At 39.8% G+C, this 23,307-nt stretch overlaps 1 protein-coding gene across 9 annotated transcripts in view; it reads right to left on the bottom strand.

Annotated features, from left to right (window-relative positions):
- Nucleotides 1–23,307, bottom strand: part of FBXW11 (F-box and WD repeat domain containing 11) — a 122,727-nt gene that overhangs the window by 19,085 nt on the left and 80,335 nt on the right. For all 9 annotated transcript variants that reach the window (XM_045035547.1, XM_045035557.1, XM_006927921.4 and 6 more), the window contains 4 exons: nucleotides 21,791–22,016; nucleotides 11,732–11,918; nucleotides 10,773–10,863; nucleotides 3,142–3,279 (listed from right to left, as the gene is read on the bottom strand). In XM_045035547.1, the coding sequence (XP_044891482.1) occupies nucleotides 3,142–3,279; nucleotides 10,773–10,863; nucleotides 11,732–11,918; nucleotides 21,791–22,016 (642 nt within the window). The remainder of the gene's footprint in view (nucleotides 1–3,141; nucleotides 3,280–10,772; nucleotides 10,864–11,731; nucleotides 11,919–21,790; nucleotides 22,017–23,307) is intronic.

Here is a 23,307-nt window from a genome sequence, read left to right as displayed (position 1 = left end):
AGAGAGAGAGAGAGAGAGAGTGAGTCCCACGCAGGCTCCACATTGTTGGGTTGGAGCCTGATGCAGGGCTTGAACCCACGAACCATGTGATCATGAGCTGGATGCTTAACCAACTGAGCCACCCAGGCACCTCCCTTATAAAACATTCTCACTATTCCTTAAAGGATAACTGCCCAAATTAAATAGTAACATACGTCACTCTTGCCAGAGTATATTTATGGCTGCAGGTTATCACGGCTATTGATTGATAAGTATCACATAAAAATAGGATTCTGAGGTCAAATATATTTTGGAAGTGGGGAAACACTGGGTGTCTCTCTCCTGCAGACCTCAGAGTCTTTATGTGCTACTCTATCCTGTGAATTTCTAAGGAGATACAGCATGCCATCAGCTTGAGGACAGACTAAAAGAAATTATTCAGAAAAGAGTGGGGGGCGGGGGGGGAAGCCTGGAGAAAATGTAAGACAATAACAAAAGATCTACTATTTATGTAACTAGAGTCTCAGAAGGAGAAAAAAAGAAAAGGGGGCAGAAAAAATATTTGAAAAAATAATGGCCAAAGACTTTTGAAATTTGGTGAATGAAAGACATAAATTTACAGATCCAAAAGCTCAGTGAAAAACTTGCTAGGTATGACATCAAAAGCATGATCCATAAGACAGGCACCTAGATGGCTCAGTTGGTTGAGCATCTGACTCTTGATTTCTGCTCAGGTATTGATCTCTCAGTTCATGGGATTGAGCCCTGCATCAGCCCTGCACTGACAGTACAGAGCCTGCTTGGGATTCTCTCTCCTTCTCTCTCTGCCCCTCCCCCACTCTCATACACTCTCTCTCTCAAAACAAATGAACTTTAAAATAAAAAAGCATGATCCATAAAAGAAAAAAATGGTACACTATTCTTCATCAAAATCAAAATCAAAATCTCCTGGTCTATGAAAGATATCATTGAGGAAATGAGAAGACAAGACTGGAAGAAAATATCTGCAAAACATATCTCAAAAAAGGATTTGTATCCAAGGGAACCTGGGTGGCTCAGTCAGTTGAGCATAGAACTTCAGCTCAGGTCAGGATCTCTCAATTTGTGAGGTCAAGTCCAACATCGGGCTAGCTGCTGTCAGCACAGAGCCCACTTCAGATCCTCTGTCCCCCTCTCTGCCCTTCCCCTACTTGCACTCTCTCAAAAATAAATAAAAATATTTTTAAAAAAAAGGATTTGTATTCAGAATATGTAAAGAACTCTCAAAGTTCAATAATATGAAAACAACCCATTTTAAAAATGGACAAAAGATTTGGATACTTCACGGGGCGCCTGGGTGGCTCAGGTCATGATCTCACAGTTCGTGGGTTTGAGCCCCGTGTCGGGCTCTGTGCTGACAGCTCAGGGCCTGAAGCCTGCTTTGGATTCTGTGTCTCCCTCTTTCTCTCTGCCCCTCCCCTGCTCGCTCGCTCTCTCTCTCTCAAAATAAACAAACATTAAAAAAAAAAAAAAAAAAAAAAAAAAAGATTTGGATACTTCACCACCAAATATACAGATGGCAAATAAGCACATGAAAAGATCATGTGATCATCAGTCATTGGGGAAATGTAAATTAACTCAAAATGACATATGTCTACATACTTATTAGAATGGCAAATATCAACCTGAGAATACCAAGGGCTGACAAGGCTGCATAACAAAGGGAACTCTCATACCTTATTGATAGGAACATAAAATAGTACAGCCACTTTGAAAACCAGCTTGGCCATTTCTTAGCAAGAAATACAGATACTTACCATATGGGTCAACAATCCCACTCCTATGTTTTTACGCAAGCGAACTGAAAATGTATGTTCTCATAAAAACTTGCATACATGTTTATCGTGGCTTTATTCATAATTGTGAAAACTGGAAACACAAATGTCCTTCAACAGGTAGACGGATAAACACACTGGGGTGCACCAGAAAGTAGACTGCTACTCAGCAAGAAAAGGGAATCAACTACTGCTAAATGTAACAAAGGAGATAATCTCATCTAAGATGCTAAGTATAAGAAGCCAAACTCAAAAAGCTACATACTGTGTGAGTCCATTTACAGACTGTTCTCTAAAAAGCAAAATTATAAGGATAGGGAAAAAAAGACTGAGAAAAAAAAAGGTTGGGGCACCTGGGTGGCTCGGCTGGTCAAGCATCCAACTCCCGGTTTCAGCTCAGGTCATGATCTCACAGGTTCGTTGAGTTCAAGCCCCAAGTAGGGTTCTGCACTGACAGCACAGAGTCTGGAGCCTGCCTGGGATTCTCAGTCTCCCACTCTCTCTGCCCCTCCCCCCCCTCCACATGAGCACACGTGCTCACTTGCACTCGCGCGTGCTCTCTCAAAAATAAACTTTAAAAAAAAATTAAAAAGTAAATAAATAAATTTAAAAAGCCCAGTGCCTAAGGGGAATAACTGAACACAAAGGGGCTGAATAAGGGAACTTCTGGGGATGATGGAACTGTTCTATATCTTGATTTTTGTTACGGTTACACAATTCTTTGTGCTTGTCAAAACTCATAAAACTTTACAACAAAAAGAGTGAATTTTCCTGTATGTAACTTGTAACTTTAAAAAAAATGGCAAAAAAAAAAAAAATCCTGCTATGTTTTCTTAAATACGAGAAAATAAGCTATAAACAATGTAAAACAAAATCTGTCAGATCAGCTGCTGAACATTAAAAACACAGAAATGATCCAGCTTATCTACTTTTGAAGAGTGAATTAAAACATATAAATATAAATTGCTCTATCATTCTTTTGTGTTATCACTTGAGCCTTCGTCAGCACCCATAAAAGGCAATGACTTTGATTTACAGGCAAGGCAGCAATGCCTCCACCAGCTAGCAAAGTCAGCAAGAGTCCTGTGATACTGAGATATTTTCCATGCGCACCTAAACACAGAACACAGAATGCACATGTGCTTAGAGAAGGATAAGAAATGAGACAATCCAGGGCTCTTGTGTTAGTCTAGGGAAACACTCTGCGGTTCCTGAGAACCACACTGAGAGCTGCCAAGATGGAAGGGCACTGATGAAAACAGTCTGGAATAAATGGAGAGATTCAGTGATCTAGTATCTAACACAACCACAATTCTAAGAAGAACACATACAAAATACAGTCATTCACCTTAATAGAATTATCTCGTAGGCCACTGATAATTTTTTCATCATCATACTGTAAACAGTAGACACCTTTACTATTTTCAGAGCGGCACTGAATCCTCTGCAAGTTGTGTCGTCCACACCGCCAGTTAGATTCTATAGTCTGGGGGGAAAAGGAGGCAACAGATGAGTTTTTGTGAATCAACCATTCTATTAGGCTTCAGACTCTAGTGTTGCTTCCAGGAACAGCATACCAGATACCCCATCTTGGTTTGCATAACTGTCTGTGGATAGGAATCATGCTCTTTCCAAGTAAGACATTAGCCCAACAGTGTTTTTTGTCAAACGCTCCCTATCTGGCAACCACCATAGGATTTCCAATGAGTTTGAGTTGGGTTTGAAAAAAACTAGCCTAGACAGAACTCAATATGCTTAAAGAATGCCATTTGCACCCAAAATATACAAATACGTAGTAACTCACTGGGTCACTCTCTAATGCCAATTAAAATATTTGGCAGAAGACCACCACCAACATTAAGCATATACTGACAATCTATGTATCCATCCAAGGCATTGTCTTAATCACTGAGAAAAGACATCGAACGATTACTACCTGTCAACTACTACAGAAAGAATTTTATTTGTTATCCATTTTTAATCATCTACTAGACTGAAAGGTCTTTTAGAATAAGAATGGCACACCTGGGCCCTGGATAACATTCTTCCATCATTCATGCAACATTTACTGAGATGCTAATTTTTCCATATACTGACTGTGCTAGGTGCTGGGGATTAAAAGAACAGGAAGCACACTGTTCAAGGGAGCTACCACTACAGGCACACAGGTATCTAGGCACACAGTACCTGGAACTAGATATACTCAAAAGATGTTTATCTGGTTAAATGATCCACACACTAACCTTGGAAGGAAGTTCTTATTACTTCCCTTTTAAAAACAAGGGAAGAGTTTAATTTCCTGAGGCCACAAAACTAAGTAACTAGACTAAATGGAAATTATACCCGGTTCTTCCTGACAACGAGTCCATGCTTTTCCACTAAAATATGCGGTGTCTGTAAAGAAGTACAGTCCTAGCTATTGAGGCAGTGAACACAGAACATAAGATCGGTAACAATTTCAGATAAAATATGAGTGCCAAATGAGTGATTAAAACTATAAGTTCTGTAGGACACTTACAGGAGAAAAACAGAACCAAGGCCTCAGACCAGTGGGCAAAGTTTAATGAGAAAGTGGATCATGCCCAGGGCACTAGAAGACCTAAGCTTTGGTAGTAGATACGAGGCATTTTTAGGATCAAAGGGCACAATGTTTCTAAGAACAACCCGAGCGTCAACTCCAAATCCTTGAAATTAGGGGACGATGGGGACTAAAATAATTGGTTACACCTGAGTTCAGGATATAGCCTGAAAGATTATCTCTGAGTAGTTAATTATATGAGTAGCTGAAAGTTTAATTAGTTGCTCTGCTAAAGGAAGGTGATAAATCTCATCTTCATTCACAATATGCACTTAATTACTAGCTCTGCTGACATCTGACAAACTGTATCTCCTCTTATGTTGAAGGCAGTATGCTTCTGTATGCTCTAAACTGTTCAAATTTACTGAATGTTATGTGCCAGGTGCTATGCTTTCATAACACTATGGTATGTGATTTAAATATTTTATAGCTAATTTAATCGTCACAACTCTGAAGCCGAAATTACTGTCCTCCTTTTATAGAAAAAGAAATGGAAGGTTGGAGATAGTGATACACGTATACCTAAAAAGGAAAATGTTTCATCATTTGTGGCCTCCACACTTAGCACAGGAGCCTGGAAATATAATCCCTGCCCTCAAAGAGCTCCTATGTACAGCCTTGAGAGAGGGCAGGATTGCATATTTCTAACACCCGAGGGATGCAAGGAGGTGTCATGGAGATGCCAGGAGTGAGGAAACGCTCATCTGCCCATCTGCTACCAAGTCAGAGCTTCTGAGCCAGCATCATCATCTCCAGTAAGTTTGTGAAATGTCAGAAATAAACAATATTCCAAAACCAAAATTAATAATAAGAATATTAATAATTCACCCCACCTCTGTTACCGCTACCAACGTAGATAACAGATCTGAGCATATAAGCGACTTTTAGAAAAGGGGTCCAGAAAAAAAGACTTAAACTGAACTCAATGCTTAGAATCATTTAGAGAGCTAATATATTTTTAGATAGTGACTGAGCCACCTCAGCATGCTAAGTATACCAGGAAAACGCTGACTTAGGAGACAGATGCACTGGTAACAAGTCTCATTCATGGCCAGTGACTCTTGGCAGTGGTTACCGATATTCAGGCTACACCCTACAGGGGCCCAGAGAGTTGCTGCAGAAGGCATGACTCCATATAAGCCCGAAGTATTACAAAGTTGAATACGTAACATAACTTACATATATACATATATATGCATATGTGTGTGTGTGTATATATATATGTGTGTGCATCTCGGGTGTTATTTTAAAAATTCATACAACTGCTTTCAGTTATAAAACATAAACATTTGCTTTAAAATATCATCAAATCAGTAAAGCAGCTTTGTTACTCTATATATTTCAATGCAAAGGAAAAGTATTTACTATCACATGGGAGACTGAAAAAAAAATAATGTAAAAAGAGAAAGCAGAAGAAGCCTCATACCAAAAAGAACTGCCTATATGCTCCCTCGAGTGGAAAATGTTTTCTAGAACTGGGCGACTTGATTACAATCTTTTACTATACCTAAAAACCTAAAGATACAGCAGAGAGGACCAACGAGGAGTTGGGGTGAGGCAGCAGTCATCCTGGGGTACACCCATCCCCTGCAACGCCTGGTCAGAGAACACCGCCTGACGTGACAGCCTGGGCCATACCCTCTGCCTCTGGCCCTCACATGAGAAATGGAGGCCAGGCCCTCTCCAAAGCTGTCAGATAACAGGCTCTTGTTCTAAGCTGAATGGAAGTTAAGAACTAGGAAATGGCTTAGCTTTTCAATATTCAGAAAAGAGCCTAGTTTTTCTAAAATACATTTCTGAATTTTAAATAAAAGGTCTGCCAGGTCATTCTTGATGGGTCGTTTGAGGGAGCTCCCGCTTAAGGCTGTGTTAAAAAAAAATTTTTAAGCTCCTGAATCACCACAGAAGTGGTTTGTTTCAAAATGCCAGGAAAGGGACACTAACCCAGAGCAGGGAACAGATGGTTTTGCTGCACACCAATCTCGTGTAACTCCTGAGACTCTACTCTTCTCAATTCCCTGGGCCACCCACAAAAGAAAGCAGCACGTCCTGCTGACTATGACTGCCCAAAATACTACCTACCACCATATTCGACGACCTCAACTCTTACTAGAATGCTTATAAGCCAGGTCTTTAAAAAAATAAATAAATAAAAAATAAAATACTAGACCCTTAAAAATGGAAGGCAGCCCAGTGTGGTACAGAAAATACCTAGGTCAGTTAGCAGCTTTGGCAAATGAGGTGGGACTGTTTGCGCTGCAGTTTCCTCCTCTGTAAAAATGGGAAAAATAAGATCTACTTCCTTAAAACTCTTGTAAGGAGCAAATGAAATTACACATATAAAGTGCTCATCACAGTGCCTACAAACGACAGCAGCGATGCTCCTCCTCAGCTGCGGAGAACACAGACCCAAAGGAGTAGGCTGTGACCAACAAAATCTTCTCACCAAGATGTCAGGAACGGTTGTCTCGGTCTGGGCTGGTATCTAATGCTGCTAGCCCTGGGCCCTCCCTAACCATTCCTGGGAAGGGGCTCAGCCTTCCAGTGCATTTCAACTGTGACTCCAGCAGCAGGGATACAGGGCATACACAGGTGCACCTCTTTAATTATGCAGATACCTGCCATTACACTTAGACATCATGTGGTGTGGCTACTGTAGAGGAGTCCTTCGTGTTTTTGAGAACTTGTAAAATCCCCTTACCCTGTGCAAATTTTAAAAATACTGGGAAAGTAGCCATGATACACAGAGTATACAGCGGCATTTAAATTGGCAATAGAGTGAAAACAGATGTCTGAGTATGGAGGAATAACATTATTTTTAGAAGCCTAAACACAACTGGGTGGGTGGGCAAGTTTCAGCATTTTCTGGTCAGGACAATATTAATATCAAGTTTGCAAACCACAAAAAAGCTTCCCACTTTCCCTGAATAAAATGTGGTTTATTAAAAGGTGCGATACAACACACCATCATTTTACCAGTGGTCTATTCCAAGGAGAGTGCTTCAAAGGCTTTAATCCAGTGAATAAAAAGAGGGGAAATGCATATTACATGAAAGAGTTTACACTACTCTGAGATGGCAACAGAGAAAAATCCAAGTTCAGGACACAGAATTCTGATTAAGTCTATTGTAACAATTCCCACCTCTGCTGAGAGACGATTGGGGGCATGGTAGACCCCCAAAAGAGCATGAAAAGAGCATGAGCTTTGGACTAAGACTGTTTTGATCGTCTGAGAGTTAAATCAAATCACTGCAGCAAAGCACCTAATAGTAAGCTCACCATTAGCAGTGAGCAGAACAACTGAGACTCTAGATAGCAGGAGAAATATGGCTGCACCTTTGAGGAATGTGCCTCGGGTTTTCCAGGAATTCCTTCTCAACTCAGAGGTACTCTAAACCACGTCCCGTCCCCCCCCCCCCCCCCCCGTGTGGCAAGAACACCCAAGAGAAATGAAGCTTTGCAGAAAGCTAAGAATTCTTATTTATTCTCCCCAGGCTTCATCTCTCACATCTTCGTTTCCTCAATAATGGGAGTTGGCCACACTAAGCTAGGTTTTCTATTTTTTTTCTTAAAAATTAGCCGATTTGTGATGGGTCAATGTAGAAAGGCAAGGTCATCTGCTCATCACAGTCAAATCTAGGAATGGACAGATGACACAAGACAGTACCTGAAACACAGCTGTCAAAGTAGAGCAAGAAAAGAAGAAGCTGTTGTGTACTGGCAACTTCGCCAAGTATATGGGAACTACACAGAGACTCTGCAGGCATGGAGGGGCAACTGGGCAGGGGGCACAAGCACCCACTTGATGCTCGGGGTGTAATTTATCTTTGGCAATGTGCTTCTTAAAATTAAAACCCTTTAAAATACTACCTTTGCCGTAAGTAGACTATAACAAGGCCAATTAATCTTACCTTAACTCATGCCCCTTTTTTAAACTAGCAGTCAAGGATGCTGAGTACTCACACAACTGGGGAGAGATGAGATCACCTTGAAAAGTCCATAGGCATGTAACATCACACCTCTTTCTCCACTTCCTGACTTTTCCACTTTGAAAATGATAAACAACACACTAACCCCAAAGCTAAACAGACCTCAGGTCAATTCCCATCTCTTAGTCTCAGTTTTCCCTTGTTACAGATAGGGATAATATGTACCTTGTTGTAAGAATTAAACGCAATACTCTTTGTAAGTCATACAACATAGTTCATGGTATACTGCAAGAGCTCAACAGAGGGTACCTGTAATTATTCTCTTCTGCTATGAGAGTTTCATGCCAGCCATATGGTCAAGAATCAAGTCCTTGAGTCTCTATTTGTTTGATCCATAGGTCACTGACACAACTCTCTACATGTGTGTTCACCCTGGTCAGAATAAAACACACTCCCAAAACAGAGGTAAAGAACTCTATTCTGATGAGGCACCAGTGATCTCGAGTATAAAAAAGTGGTAGTAAGTGCAGAAGAATTGTAGGTTGATCACAGACTCTATTACTCACTGTGTGATCTGGGGCGAGCTATTTAATGTTGTTGAGTCTCCATTTCCTTAGCTCTGAGTAAGGACATGGCCTACCTTTCAGGTACTGTTCAGAATGCTAAATGGAAAAGTGTATCATAAGATGCTTAACAAAGTATCTAGTACAAGTAAACGGTCTTGTAGGCATGATACATTATTTTTTATTATGACTACTATTAGTGAATATGCCAAAGTATAAAACATCATCCCTTACACTAAGAGATCTAGCCCACAAAAATCTGGAGGAGACTCTTGTGGGCCACCAGTGGGTTTTCCCAAACCACACTTTAAGAACCACTGGGTAGACCACCATGATGTAGAGGTTTTGCATCAAATAGGGTTTTCCCCCATAGCTCTATTTCCCTCACATCTGCCTCCTCCACTAACTTTAAAATATTATTTTAGCCTGAGGAAATGGTTACGGTAGGTAGTGTCACATATTACCATGCCACAGAGTACTGAGTTCATACTACTGATTATAACAGTACTCATGAGGATTAAATAATCTATGTCACCAAAATCTTCAACCTGATCAAAGTTCTTCCAGAGTTCCTATTTATTAATATTGACTTTAAACATCATCCTTCTCATAACAAAGGATTTGCTGAAATTAGTCAAGGAAATCTGGAGTTGCTTTGGAAAGAACAGTTGAAAAAAGAAGCGAAAAGTAATATAGTTTCTAATATGTATGCAAAGCAATAATTAGTACAACTATCTTGGGGTAAGAGACAGCTCCTCTCCCCTAAAACACACACACACCGACTCAAGATTCAAGTTAACAGTGTAGGAGCAATTTATTCTAAGTTTTGAACTTCCAGTGGATCAAGTAATTCCTAACCTTTGATTAGTCAGGCAGAAGTTTTAAATTATTTAGCCCTCCGTAAAAGATTGCTTTACAGCTCATTTTAGGAAGTAGATACTCAAAACAAGGGTTTGTGTTTTAAATATGATGTTCCAGTCACATTGAAATTTACCATTAACCTAATGATTCCATCAGTTCACATCTGCCTTAAAAGGGAAGGGGGTGGGGGAGAACTCCCCAAAAAGCACATGTTTCTCCATTAATGAATTTTGGCACAATAACTTTTATGTCTATCACCTGGGAGAGAGGATTACTTGACATTTGGGAAACTGAGTATAACTTTATGGGTGATACAGCACTGCCTAGCAAAGGCTAAACTTTTCGCCAAGGAGGAAATAGTGAAGTAACCAAGACCTGCCAAGAACACATGTGAAAGAGTTAATGAGAAATGCCTGTGCCTGTCTTTCCTGGTTCAAGGAAAAGGGCTAAATAATAAAACTGAACTAATTAGAACACATGAATAATATCAAACATCTCCAATGTTTCTCATCAAGTTTACAGAGTTTTACTGGTCTGGTGAAGTTACACTCAAATCCAAAATGGTCCAGGAGCATAATTTGCTGTATAAAACCCACTTAACTATTGCTTAGATTCATATTTGAGACATTTTTATGAAAAAAATTATGGGAAATTTACAGAAGAAACTGAGCCTTGTGCCTTCTCTAATTCTCTAGAGATGGCTCAAAAATGTAAAACTGCTAACCTGAAAAACTGTGCCTGGGATTTTGGAAAATTTATCAAATTAGAATAAAAAGCTGACTTTGGACTCAGGTTTTAATTAACTGGCAACTTTGCAGAAGCATTTCAGGTTTTAGAAAAGTAAGGTCAGTTTTTACAAACAGGCATTATCTACCCTGAAGTATGGCTGCAGGTTAGACTGACTGTTGACATATTTGCTTCAAGAGTTCAACTTAAAAAAAAAAATTACTAGCTCCATGTTTTTAGATCAACAAAACGCTCTAAGGCAACATAAAAAGTTGAGAACAAGACACAAAGAGCCCATAAAACAGATAAATCATAAAGTTACCTCTATGTCCTGGATAATCTTTGGGTATAATGACCTATAAAATGAATTGGGAGGGCCATCTGTAGGTCTGTTCTTAAACAGGTACTGATCCCTGGCAAATGGAAACAAACAGATGTTATAATCTTGCACATAAAAAGGTGAATTTTATTTAAACGTGGTGCTGACAAAGATAGTGTACCCTTCGAGTGCTTTGATTTTAACAGTTCAAAAGTAGGATTTCTGACCATTACATTTCCATATTAGACACAAATGTACTTTAACTTCCAGCTCTCTAGCACAATCCTGGCCTTTTATTTTCTGAATACCCAACGCATATTAATCCAGCCTTTCATTCTACAATTTAATAAAAAACGCTAAGGCAGCTTTGTGAAAAACCTTACTTGGGACACATCAAACTTCCTCCCATAAGGAAAACAACAGCCCTATCCCTCACTCACACCATAGCCTGTACAAGGTGTAACTCTCTTTCTGTGCTAAGTGGGCCAGGTTATGGACACGTATAAAGGTAAAGAACTGTACGTAAGTTAATGGGTCGGCCGAAAATTCCTGCCCGCCTCGCCTCCCATATCTTCAGTCAGAGCAATGACCAAAAACAAAATGTTATTGACTTTCTCATATTTTCTTTTTTCTTATCTATCTTTTGGTAATAGTATCATCACCTAAGAAAAATGTGAAAGGAAAACGAAAACATAAACTCATAGATTTGAAAAGCCCAATCACTCACTCAAACTATATAATACTTCCTAACAGTTAATACTTGTAAAGGAAATATGCATTGCAGAAGGAATTACTCTAACAGCTTTAACTCCCCCTCCCCCACGTGCCGCTTGTGACCACTCCTCCTTCCCACTTCAAAATAGGCCAACACATCTGGCAAGTCAAACTGCTTGTTTGAATAACCAAACTGACCCTACGTGCAAGAAACGTTTTTCAGGGGAACAAGCAACCCAGCAACTTACCACCCTCTTCTTTCTGAAAGTCCCTTCCACAGAGGGTCAGTGCGCACCATCCTTTCAATCAGCTTCTTCCAAAGCATTCCTTCCGAGATCACTCGCTGCCATTCTTTACATACCAGCTCTGCTGCACACAGAGACCTGGCATCCAGGTAAGAAAGAATGTTTTCTGCTATGTGATCTAAGCCTTGCTCTACAAAATAGAAAAGGCAATGAAGGAATGGGAAGGGAGATGGAAATGTACCAGTCACCGTTTCTGTAAAGGTAAGAGGAATAAAGAAATCCTGAACCAGGTAACATACCTGACGAGTATCAAAAGTTCAGATATACAAGTGCATGAGTACATAAACACATACACTTCTTTTTGGTTCTGAGTTTTTAAGATAAAATAATTGATGGCAGGGTGCCTGGCTGGTTCAATCAGTAGAGCATGCAACTCTTGATCTGGGGGTTGTGAGGTCAAGCTCCAGGATGGGCACAGAGCTTACTTAAAAAAAATACATTTATTTTTTTAATGGTTATTTATTTTTGAGAGAGAGAGAGAGAGAGAGAGAGAGAGAGAGAGAGAGAGAGAGAGCGCGCGCGCGACCGGGGAAGGGGCAGACAGAGAGGGAGACACAGAATCCAAAGCAGGCTCCAGGCTCTGAGCTGTCAGCACAGTCAGATCCCCAACTGACTGAGCCACCCAGGCACCCTCAAAATTAAAAAAAAAAACAAAAAACTGTTTTGATGGCAACAGATTCTATGTATAAAAGTGGATCCTGGACAGGTCTCTATTTGTCAGATGTTACGAAAAAAGACTTATTTGCATTCTTTTACATAACTCTTAGAAAACTACTACAGGGAAATGATTCCTCAAATTTTAAGGATGAGGCATAGAGAGGTTATTAAGTCCTCAAGGTTTCACAACTATAGAATACTAAAACTAAGATTGCAACTCCGATCTCTTGCTCCTAAGTTTGTGTTCTTTCCCCTCTGACTTACCGTCTCTCATAACAAATCATCCATTTAATATATGACCTATGTGAATCTCTTGGAGCCAAGGAGACAAAGAAGGAGAAACACTCACACATCTTAAAAAGCTTATGAAAAGTCAAGTGACAATCCAAGAGTTAAAGGCAGGTCTCCTTAAATGTATCTTTGCCAATCATTTCTTCATCCCCTTCTTATGGAGGTAGAATCCTCAAAAGCAAGAACCACATGTCTGTAAATTCTTAAACCTTATGAGATTTATCCCACACAATGCAAGGGTCATCCCAAAGACAACCAAGATTCAGAGTCTGCCTGACACTGCCATCTAGTAAGGAAATCACCATTTTCATCAACGTTGCCACCTGTGAACTCCCATCCTATGGCTCTAGGCAAGTCTTCTGTAGCTACAAAAAATAAAGCTCACCTCCCAGACCTATTGTAGTGGTGGGAACACTAGACGTATAGGCAGAAAACTTCAATTTCAAGTGAAGGCTCACCATGTAGCAGTTCTCTGACATGAAACAAATATTTAAACATAATCCTGAAACATCACTGCCCCTTGGTCTTTTACCATTAAAAAATGGTAATTGCCAGTAACCACTGTCCTTTCGCATACTACCAGTAAGAATCAGATGGAAGAACTTTATAAAAAGATTTTAAGGCAACAAAACACCATATAAGGTAAATACTTGTTCTCTTTTTCAAGATAAATAGAAGCCATATAGTAGCATTAACTTTGCAGGATGTAAGTAATTCTTTTAAACTTTCAGAGCTCAGTTTTCCTCATCTGTATAAGATGGGGATAATAATCTCTATTTTGAAAATATCAAAATGAGATGGTGCATTAAAATGCTTTACAGACTAATGGTTTCTTCAACTCTGAGAATGACACTTTATACTCTTTCCTGATTGTGGTTTACAGGCTTTTCATATACTAATTCTCCTACTCTGGACTAGATCTAATATCCAAGCTCTGATCTGATCATAAGGACTACATACACTGAGACCACTATTTTTTCTGGTGACTGTCACTGTATCACAGTTAATGCAGTCAAAGATTATACTGCCTTTATCTAAGTAGTCCTATCACAGTAGATTCCTAAGATGAGTAAGATAAATAAATTCCTAGGCCTGATTTCCAAAAGGATTTATTAAAGCAATTCCCCCACGGTGCCCAGGTGGCTCGGTCAGTTATGTGTCTGGCACTCTTGATTTTGGCTCAGGTCACGATCTCTCGGTTCGTGGGATCAAGCCCCACATTGGGCTTGGTGCTGACAGTGTGGAGCTTGCTTGGTATTCTCCCTCATCTTCCCTTTGCCCCTCCCCTGCTCACAGGCATGCTCTCTCTCTCCCTCAAAATAAATAAATAAACTTAAAAAATAAAATTCCCCCTAATTCTACATTTGTATGGCTAATGGAGAGGTGAAGGGCAGCTTCATCCAAAAGTTTATAGTTATCCTTACTGTAATTCACCTTTGAAGCTTAATCTGACCCTTGCATGTCACCTCTAGAATTCTGATTCTGTCATCCAGAAGAGTGGATATTCCACACCAAATCTGCATGATGGGCAAATGTAGTAAGTTTTTATCCCAAGTTCTTGGCAAACATGTTAAATGGGTCAGAACCAAGGACAGCACCCATGATTCTAGATCTGTATTTCCATCGAGGCTACTGTGGATCCATTCATTAAATACTCACAGTACCAATACAGAGCCACTGGTTCTGTGGCCACCCGGATGTACTACTGTCCAGCCCACATCTCTCTATTCAGTGTTCGGATATTTGGAGAAACTCTGCCCCCCATAAAGACCCTATCACCTTTACCTTTGCACCATTCTTCTGACCTACTAATCTGATAGGCTTATCCCAATCTCCCACCCCACAATCAAGTGAATTTGGTATGGTTACTCTTTGTATTCCCTTGCTGGTGCTTCCTACATAAAGTTGGTATTGTATTTTTTGTTTACAAGTTGGCAAGGAGCTGCTTTGTATCCCTTTTTTTTAACATATATAACCCAAGTTCATGACACAAAAATTATAAAATGCATATAAGCAAAAATTTTTAATCCCTAAATCCTCTCAGAGATAAAGGTTCCTAGCACTCTGTATATATCCGTATAGGTTTACACAACCCTACACGGTCTCTTCAGCTGCAAATTAATTAAATTTGATAATCCATTTTAAAAGTCTGCCACAGTATAACATTAAATTTACTAGCCAATATCCCCCAAGTACACCCAACCTCAGGTCTCCAGCTCTTAACACCAGGAAGTCTGCTCATCAATCATCTCAGAGTACTATCCACGCAGGGCTACCAAATGCAGTTGTACAAGCTGTAAAGGGTACAACTGTACCTAGTAGCTCTGCCTACGGTTTTCTAATGCTTGTTTATTTTGAGCTGCAGAGAGAGATGGAGAGACGGAGAGATGGAGGGATGGAGGGGGAGAGGGAGAGAGAAAGAGTGAATCCTAAGCAGGCTCCATACTGTCAGAACAGAGCCCAATGTGGGGCTGGAACCCACGAACTCTGAGATCATGACCTGAGCCAAAATCAAGTCAGACACTTAACCGACGGAGCCGCCCAGGAGCCCCTCTGCCTATGGTTTTCAATTACTTCTCAACGTTCCATAATTCTGAAAATCACAACCCCGTGTTCAATCACTACCCTGGCACACAATGTCTTTAGGTCTACTTGTCTATAGAAGCTATGTGTTTCCTTTTTGTGTATCTCCATGATCATGTGCTCTTTTCTTCCATTTGCATTTAAAATCAGGGAGATCCATGGATAATCATAGGGTACTTGTACCTCTCCACTGCTAGGGCTGACAAATTTACTGACAAGAATTTCAAATTTCAGAATCTCTCTGCCCTCTACAATCACATTTTCTTTTAGCACCTCTAATCATGGGCTAATAGTTTAGCTCTTCTCTGAATTTTTCTAGTTCTGGGTACTTATCTCATCTAGTTTCTCACGTTCTATGAGAACAGTCACCTTTCAAGGTCCACATTACTTCCATATCGTCAACTAAATCCTCTTAATTGGTTATAAACACACCCCTAACCAATTCCCCTCATGAGTCCCTCGCTCTGAGTGATGAAATGCATAGTGAGATAAGAACGCATCAGATAGTTGAGTTGCTTTCTCACTGCAACTCAGTGCAACTTCCTCAATGACTGCAACACCTCCATCGTCTGTATTTGAGCTGGGAAAGTGGCATCCATCCAAGTCTTCTACCTGGCTGGGTGGTCCAGGAGCTGGCTCTCAGAAGCCTGTGTAGTTGTAGTTGAATCACTTAGGGCAAGTGATTTTTAAAAATAAACAGGGGCACCTGGGTGGATCAGTCAATAGCGTATCTGACTCTTGGTTTCAGCTCAGGTCCTCAGGTCATGACCTCATGGTTCGTGGGATTGAGCTCCGAGTGGGAATCTGTGCTGACAGCGTGGAGCCTACTTAGGATTCTCTCTCCACCCCACTTGCTGTCCCTCCCCCATTCATGTGTGTGCCTGTGGGCTCGCTCATTCTTTCTCTAAAAAACAACAACAACAAAAAAAAAAAAAACAACTTAAAATAAAACAAACAAAAACACCACCACCAAAAACAGATTCCCCGGACATTGTTTTGGTCTACTGAATCAGCGTGTTTACATGGTGAAGACCAGGAATCTGTCTTTTTAGAAGTGCCACCAGATAATTCTGATACTGGGAACTACTGCCTTATAGCAATTGATCTCCTTTTTTGTCTAGTGATAGTCTAATGACTATCACTGAGTTTCTACATAAGGAAATCTCAAACACATCTTTCCTCCTCTTTCAAATGCCATCACTCCAATCCAGCCACATCTCCATCATATCTAGAAGACTGACTTCCCTTGCATAATGCTTTAAGTTCACGCCATCAATTCCAGGAGGCAGGGCATTTCAGTCTCTTGGAAAATGCACTGGCTGTAGAGTCAGATAGCCTGGGTTGAAGCAAATCAGTTTTCCTTTTTGGATCCCAGTCTCCCATAAAATAGGAATAATATCAGACACCTGTCATGAATGATCTGATATAATGTGCACAGTAACACTCTGACAACAGTTATTCTCAATATCCTCATTTTACAGACAAGGAACTTCTTAGCCTTGCTGGGAAGGTTAACAGGAGAAGGTTACGAAGGAGCCAGACACAGAGCAGGCTCTTGCTAAGTGTCAGTCTCTGCTCTCCTTCCCTCATCTCCAAATCCCCTTAACTGCTACCATTGGTCAAAGAAACTAAGCAATGTTGCTCTTGTTATTTTCCACAAAGAAAAACGCTGAACAGCTCCTCTAGCAAAGCACTAAAGCCCATTCTAACATCTTGGTGCTAAGTCGCATATCCCCTTAAATGTCAGCATAACAGGAATCCCACAACCTCTACGAGAACACCTTAGAACAGTATCCCCAGGAGCCAAGCAGACCATGGAACTTTCTCGTTTCAAGCCTATTCAGGACAAAGAAGTTACTGAAGAAGGTGGGCCATCTGCTCAGGCCAGAAAGTGCTTTGAAGTGTTAAAACTAAGCATTTTCTTAAGTACCAATATCTGGCTCTCATTTCTCTATCTTGCTGAGACCCCCCCCCTCCGTCTCCCACTACCACCTCCCTTCCCAAGGCAACAAGAGGACACATTATGGTTTCAGAAAATGAGGCCAGAATACGGCACACACAATGCTGAAGAAGTGCTTCTGTTGCTAATTATAGGCACCAGACGAAGGTCTGGAAAATTTTCAACAATAAATTAAAACAATTAAGAGGCACAAATTTCAAAGCTCAGTATGTAAACAACACTGTATCAAAATGAAACTCAAATGTATAATGTCACTTCAATGCCCTTGACTACAGCCAGTTTTAACACAGCTGCTTAGATCATACAATTACAGAAACTTTTATTATTTTAGAAACACATTTCAAAGGGCAGCTGCAAAGAAACTTCCTTCCCCACCCACTCCTGCTGTCCCTTCCTAGTCACAGATCTAGTGGTAAAATCTGAACTTAGCAACCTTTTGAAAGAAAAAACAATGCAACTGCTGACAGCAATAGGATGTCAATGGATGCCTTTAACTTGGCATATACAGACCTAAGGATTCAGACAGAAATGAAGTGAAATGACACTCAAGTCACAAAGTTCAACATTTTGTTGTCCCAACAAAATGGCACAAGCATCTACCTCTATGATGTCAGGATGAATCAATTCAGAAATTAGCAGGTGAATAATTAAAACTTCCTGGCAACAAATCTTACTACCTCTGGAGAAGCAGGTGTTTCCTGTCTCTCCAGGTTTTTTTTTTTTTTTTCTTTTTTCTTTTTCTTTTTCAAGCTACCATCCTCACAATACCCACCAGATGTCAGGCATATTACATACCTTGTCTTTAATCTTTACAATATCCCATGAAGTATTATTATTATTATTCCCATACAGATAAGGACACGGAGGCTCCAAAAAGTGGGCTCATGTAACTATCAAGTGCAGGGGTTGGGATTCAAATTTAGGGACTGTCTAAATCCAACACCCACACTCTTTCCACTCTGTCATGCTGGTCCTTGGCCCTACACCCAGCCTGAAGCCTCAGCTATGCTCTCTCAAGACCTTTGATTTAGTCTGTCACATTTACAGTCCATAACGGTTTATCGCCCTTACTTGGGGATAAGACAAATGAATAAACCATGGCCAGGAAGCTAAGTGTTTCAAAATTCTTAATTGCTCAGATACCTCACCAAAAACATCGCCAATGCTTATCATCCTCTTTGAAGTACAATCTGCCTCTACTTCAAATGATGTAAATTTTCCCTTTAACAACAGTTCTTACAAACCACAAACTTAGCCTGCAGAAATTGACATTGCAGACTAAACATTTACCATGATTTTTAGAAAAGCATATCATAATTATCACTTTTTCCACTGAACCAAAAGGAGCCAGAGACCACAAACATTTTCCATTTTCCCTATACTGACAGGTATGATATTCACAGTAAGCATTAAAAAGCGAGAACTACAGACAATTTTTATAGAATTAATGGTTTCCCCAATCAAAAGAAGTCTTAACTTGACAACTGAAACAGTAAAACTTCAAACTCAAGATCATCTATGGTAAAAGTTCAACACCAAACTAGAATAGTGATTACTAAGTTGCTCCATACATTATTAAATTTAAGTATGCACGTACACATGGACCAGTTTCTCCCCTAATACTCTTAAGGCAGGGTCTGTGTTAAGGAACTAATGCCAGGTTTAATCCAAGTCTACTAGACACGAACACAATCAACTTGGCCAGCTTGTCCCCAGCTATTAGATTCGTATGTATGATATATACTGACATATGTATATATGTTCAGATCAAATCCTGTTAAAACAAATAGCATTTTAACAAAAATATTTCCATGTCCCAGCCAATGGTCCATTCATTTCATGTAATATTCAATACCACAAAATTCCACTTTAACAGAGATATGGACAATGCCTTAAAATTCGCTGTAATGAAAACTGAATTGTATGCAATTATACTAACCATATTTATATACATAACACATGTTCATCTGTTCTGTCTCTTCTCCAAGACTGTACACTCCCCAAGAGAAGGGGTTGCCTCTGGACTACACTCTGCAAATCAAGGGAACTTCAACAGTGCCACCTTGTGGATATTCTGTAAATACAAGGTGAGTTTCCTGGCACTCTAAAATGTTTGAGAAGCAAATTACAGGCAAAAATAAAATAAAACCAGAACAGCAGGAAGCAAGCACACCAAAAAACAACAGGTTTCCTTGAGCAAAATGGAGGCATAGTTTCAAAGCACTTATGAGGAACAAGTACCATCATCGAATATTTAACTGTCTGATCTTTTCTAGATATGAGATGCAACCTGAGTCCACAGAAAGGCTTGGCTGCTGCTGGAGGTTCTGAGTTCTGGCACTGCTCATACCAGAGAGACGGCACCACATGGTCAATCACCTTACTTAAACTCACTTATAATTCTCTCCCCCTGAACCCCTCACCCTCCTTCCCTCCCATACAATTAAAACCATATCTGTTTCCTCCTTTCTCCCTATCATAAATAACTGGGCTGTAAATTGGGTTGTAAACATGTATTCTATACTATGGCCAATAAGAATTTTCCAGAGTAATCCTAGCAATTTCAGCCTTTGCACTAACTTTTGAACCAGCCCCCACCATCGCCCACAATTCAATCACCACAATAACCAAGATGTATGATCTTCGTCATTTCATGAAATTTCTCTGATCCTTGGCTTCCTGGTCTATACAGTGAGAAAGAGGATTAAGTGATGGCTAAGATCCTTCGTAGCAATTAAATACTATACAATTCTAGAAAGAGAGGGTTCTTATTTTCTTTTCTAGAAATACTAATGAATGAAATGGAGCAAACAGTGCTATATTTCAGCATAAAATAAACCAGAAGAGTCAAAATTTCCTAAGCTAACTCTCAAATATCCTTACACTCCCACCGTAGAAAGTAAATGTACACATTTTGGAAGAAAGATTCGAAATTCAAAACTGGCCTTTCAATTTGCCTGAGACCTGAGAACAGCTCCTATTTGCCATGAAAATACTTAGAGCATGGAGTCCTGATGCACTGTAAATCACAGACAAGCTAAGGAAGGAGCTCCTCTTTGAAGAGAAGAGCTCTTCTTTGAAGAGAAGCTCTGACGGGACAGGGCTGGTGGCAATGGCACTTTTATCCCTGGCTATTTCTAGGTCTACCCTGGCATGGCAGTTATAACCTCTAGACCACAATGACCATTATTAGAAGAAACATTCTGGCCAGCATTCTCTTCAGAAATCTATCTTACCTAGCCAAATTTAAAATTAAAGTTAAAATCAAAATTAAAGGAAGAAGGAGAAGGAGGAGGAGGAGGAGGAGGAAGAGAAATAAAGAGAGAAAAGACAGAATTAATGAGTGATCAAAAATCAAAGTGGGCATAAAACAGGCAGAGCACAGAGGCTTTTTAGAGCAGTGAACCTATTCAATATGATACGATAATGGCAGATACATGTCATTACACATTTGTGCAAACCCAAAGAATGCACACCAAGAGTGACCCCTAATGAGTATGGAGTGGGTGATAATAATGTGTCAATGTAGGCCCATGTGTCCCAGAACAAATGAGCCACCTGGATGGGATGTTAACGGGGGAGGCTGGATGGGATGGTGATAGTGAGGTAGGATGGGGATATGGAGACTATATGAATTCTCTGGATTTTCCGTTCAATTTTGCTCTGAATCTAAAACTACTCTAAAAAAATAGTTTCTCTCTCTCTCTCTTTTTTTTTTTTTTTTAAATCAAAGTAAACTTAACCAGAGGAGTATGGGGATGGGAGGAAGAGGGAGAGAGAGAGACAGAGAGGGAGGGAGAGAGAAAAAGAGAAGTGGTGAGGGAGAAGATCCAGAAATAAGTTTTTCAAAAAATGTAATAAAGACATGCCATCAGTTTTTCCAAGACATTTGTACCATTCCCTACCCTAAGTGTCATTTTAAGTACAAATGAACATCCTAAACTTTGGGATACTGCTTAAACATAAATGCTGTAGGAAAAATTATCTCATATATTTTTTAAATTACTTATAAAAGCAAAATCCAGATTATATATAGGCTACCTCAAAACTAACAGCATAGGGATGCCTGGGTGGCACAGTCAGCTAAGCGTCCAACTCTTGATTTCAGCTGAGGTCTTGATCTCACAGTTCATGGGATCAAGCTCTGCATTGGGCTCTGTGCTGACAGTACACAGCCTGCTTGGGTTTCTCTTTCCCTCTCTCTTTGCCTCTCCCCCACCTCAAAATAAATAAACACTTTAAAAAACAGGATAGCATTAGCTCATTAAACTAAATTAAACAATGGTATGACCAATGATCAACACCACTAATCGTGGCAACTGCCTACATTTCCTATACAGATCCTAAATTATAACTCCTTTTCCAATGCCATAATAAAATATAGTATGGGTACCAAAGAAACTCACACTGTACTCATTCATTCATTTCACAAATATCTACTGATTTCTGCGTAGGCCCTTGGACTAGACATTCTTCTACTGCTCGGCTTTTTAAAAGACAAGTACAGTTACCTGGTAAAGCGGTAATAAAGTCCCGCTGCAACATGGGCTTCAGGTAAGAGTTAATATGTCCATGCTGATAATGACACATTCGTGAAATAAGGTGTTCCACAAATTCCACTTGATCTGATTCAGACCACTGGTCAAAATATTTAATACACAAGTCTTTTTCTTTTTGATAGTTTCCTTCTGATGGCCTCTTTCTGGAGACGATCACAGATGATGTTCCATTACTTATCTATTTTAGAAAAATAAACAAAAAAAATAATTAGTTTGACAAAGAAAAAAACTCTAATTAGTATTTTATTGGAAACATTTTTCACCCTGTGTATTTAATCTTAAAATACCAGCTATACCCTGAAGCCAAACTCATTCCTTTATTAATTCATTCATGAAGTAATTTAAAACGTATTTAGGGCCTCAAATTAAGTGTCTAAAGTAAATGTCGAATTTACAGCTATTTATAAAGCTATCTGGTGTCCCAAGTCATCATTCTCCAATGCTTATTCCAAAACCATGTGGTTATTAGATAACCGATGTCAGAGATAACTATCTTAGAGAACGTGCTCAACTTGGCAAAGTAGCAACTGATTGACTATTAGTAGTTTGCTTTACTTCTTCAAAGATCAAAGTCAATGCTATATTCATCTAGCCAATGGTTCTCACACCTGTGTGTGCATCAGAGTAACAAGAGGGCTTCTTAACAGACAGACTGCCAGGCTCCACCACAGATGTCCTCATTCTATAGGTCTGGAGTAGAGCCTGAGAAGTTGCAAGTTCCCAGGTGGTATTGGTGCTGATGGTCCGGAGAATGCACTTTAGAGACCACACTTTGAAAACCACTGGTCCATTTAATGAAGAAATCTGAAGGCAATTCAATCTAAAAATTGAACCCATCTCCAAACTGTTACCAGAGCTACTAGACTGCTAGCAAATAACAGTTTAGACTTTCACTCCTTTTTTTTCTTCACCTACTCTGAAAGCAACCCAAGGTGAACCACATACACCTCAAAAGATTCTCATCCTATAGAGTTGTCGATGATATCCCACAGACTCCTATACTACCTATGCATCATTTCTCCTCAAAGCTACATGGATGATGGTTCTTGCATAAAACCAGTATATTTCTTAAAAAATAAAAACTACATATACTTTATCTGACAACAGCATCAAAAAAAAAAAAAATTGGAATCCCCAGACTGAAGCCACAACTGCCACTGGTGTTATGAGGCTCAGTAACATCCCTGTTTAAAACCAAAATTACTTCAATGTTTTTGTCAAACATTTGCCAAGCTATCTACCAGTCACTCCTTTGAGAGCCCCTTCATGTGTAACACCAGAAATAGCCTAGAAGAGAATTTTGAAAACTGAAGAGTTATATTACAGACATGCATTAACTCCATGCACGAGCTTATCTCAGAAGTTTTACACAGAAAGAACCAAGAGCTGTGTTTTCACTATGTCCCCTAATTTAACTGAATCTATCCCAGAAAGAGGACATCCTTCATAAATAACCAAAGGAGTCTGAC

Source organism: Felis catus, chromosome A1 (genome assembly GCF_018350175.1).
Source record: "Felis catus isolate Fca126 chromosome A1, F.catus_Fca126_mat1.0, whole genome shotgun sequence".
In the NCBI taxonomy this organism is placed as follows: Eukaryota; Metazoa; Chordata; class Mammalia; order Carnivora; family Felidae; genus Felis; species Felis catus.
The sequence above is the reverse complement of the archived record's forward strand: the minus strand, read 5'-3'. Positions and strand labels throughout refer to the sequence as shown.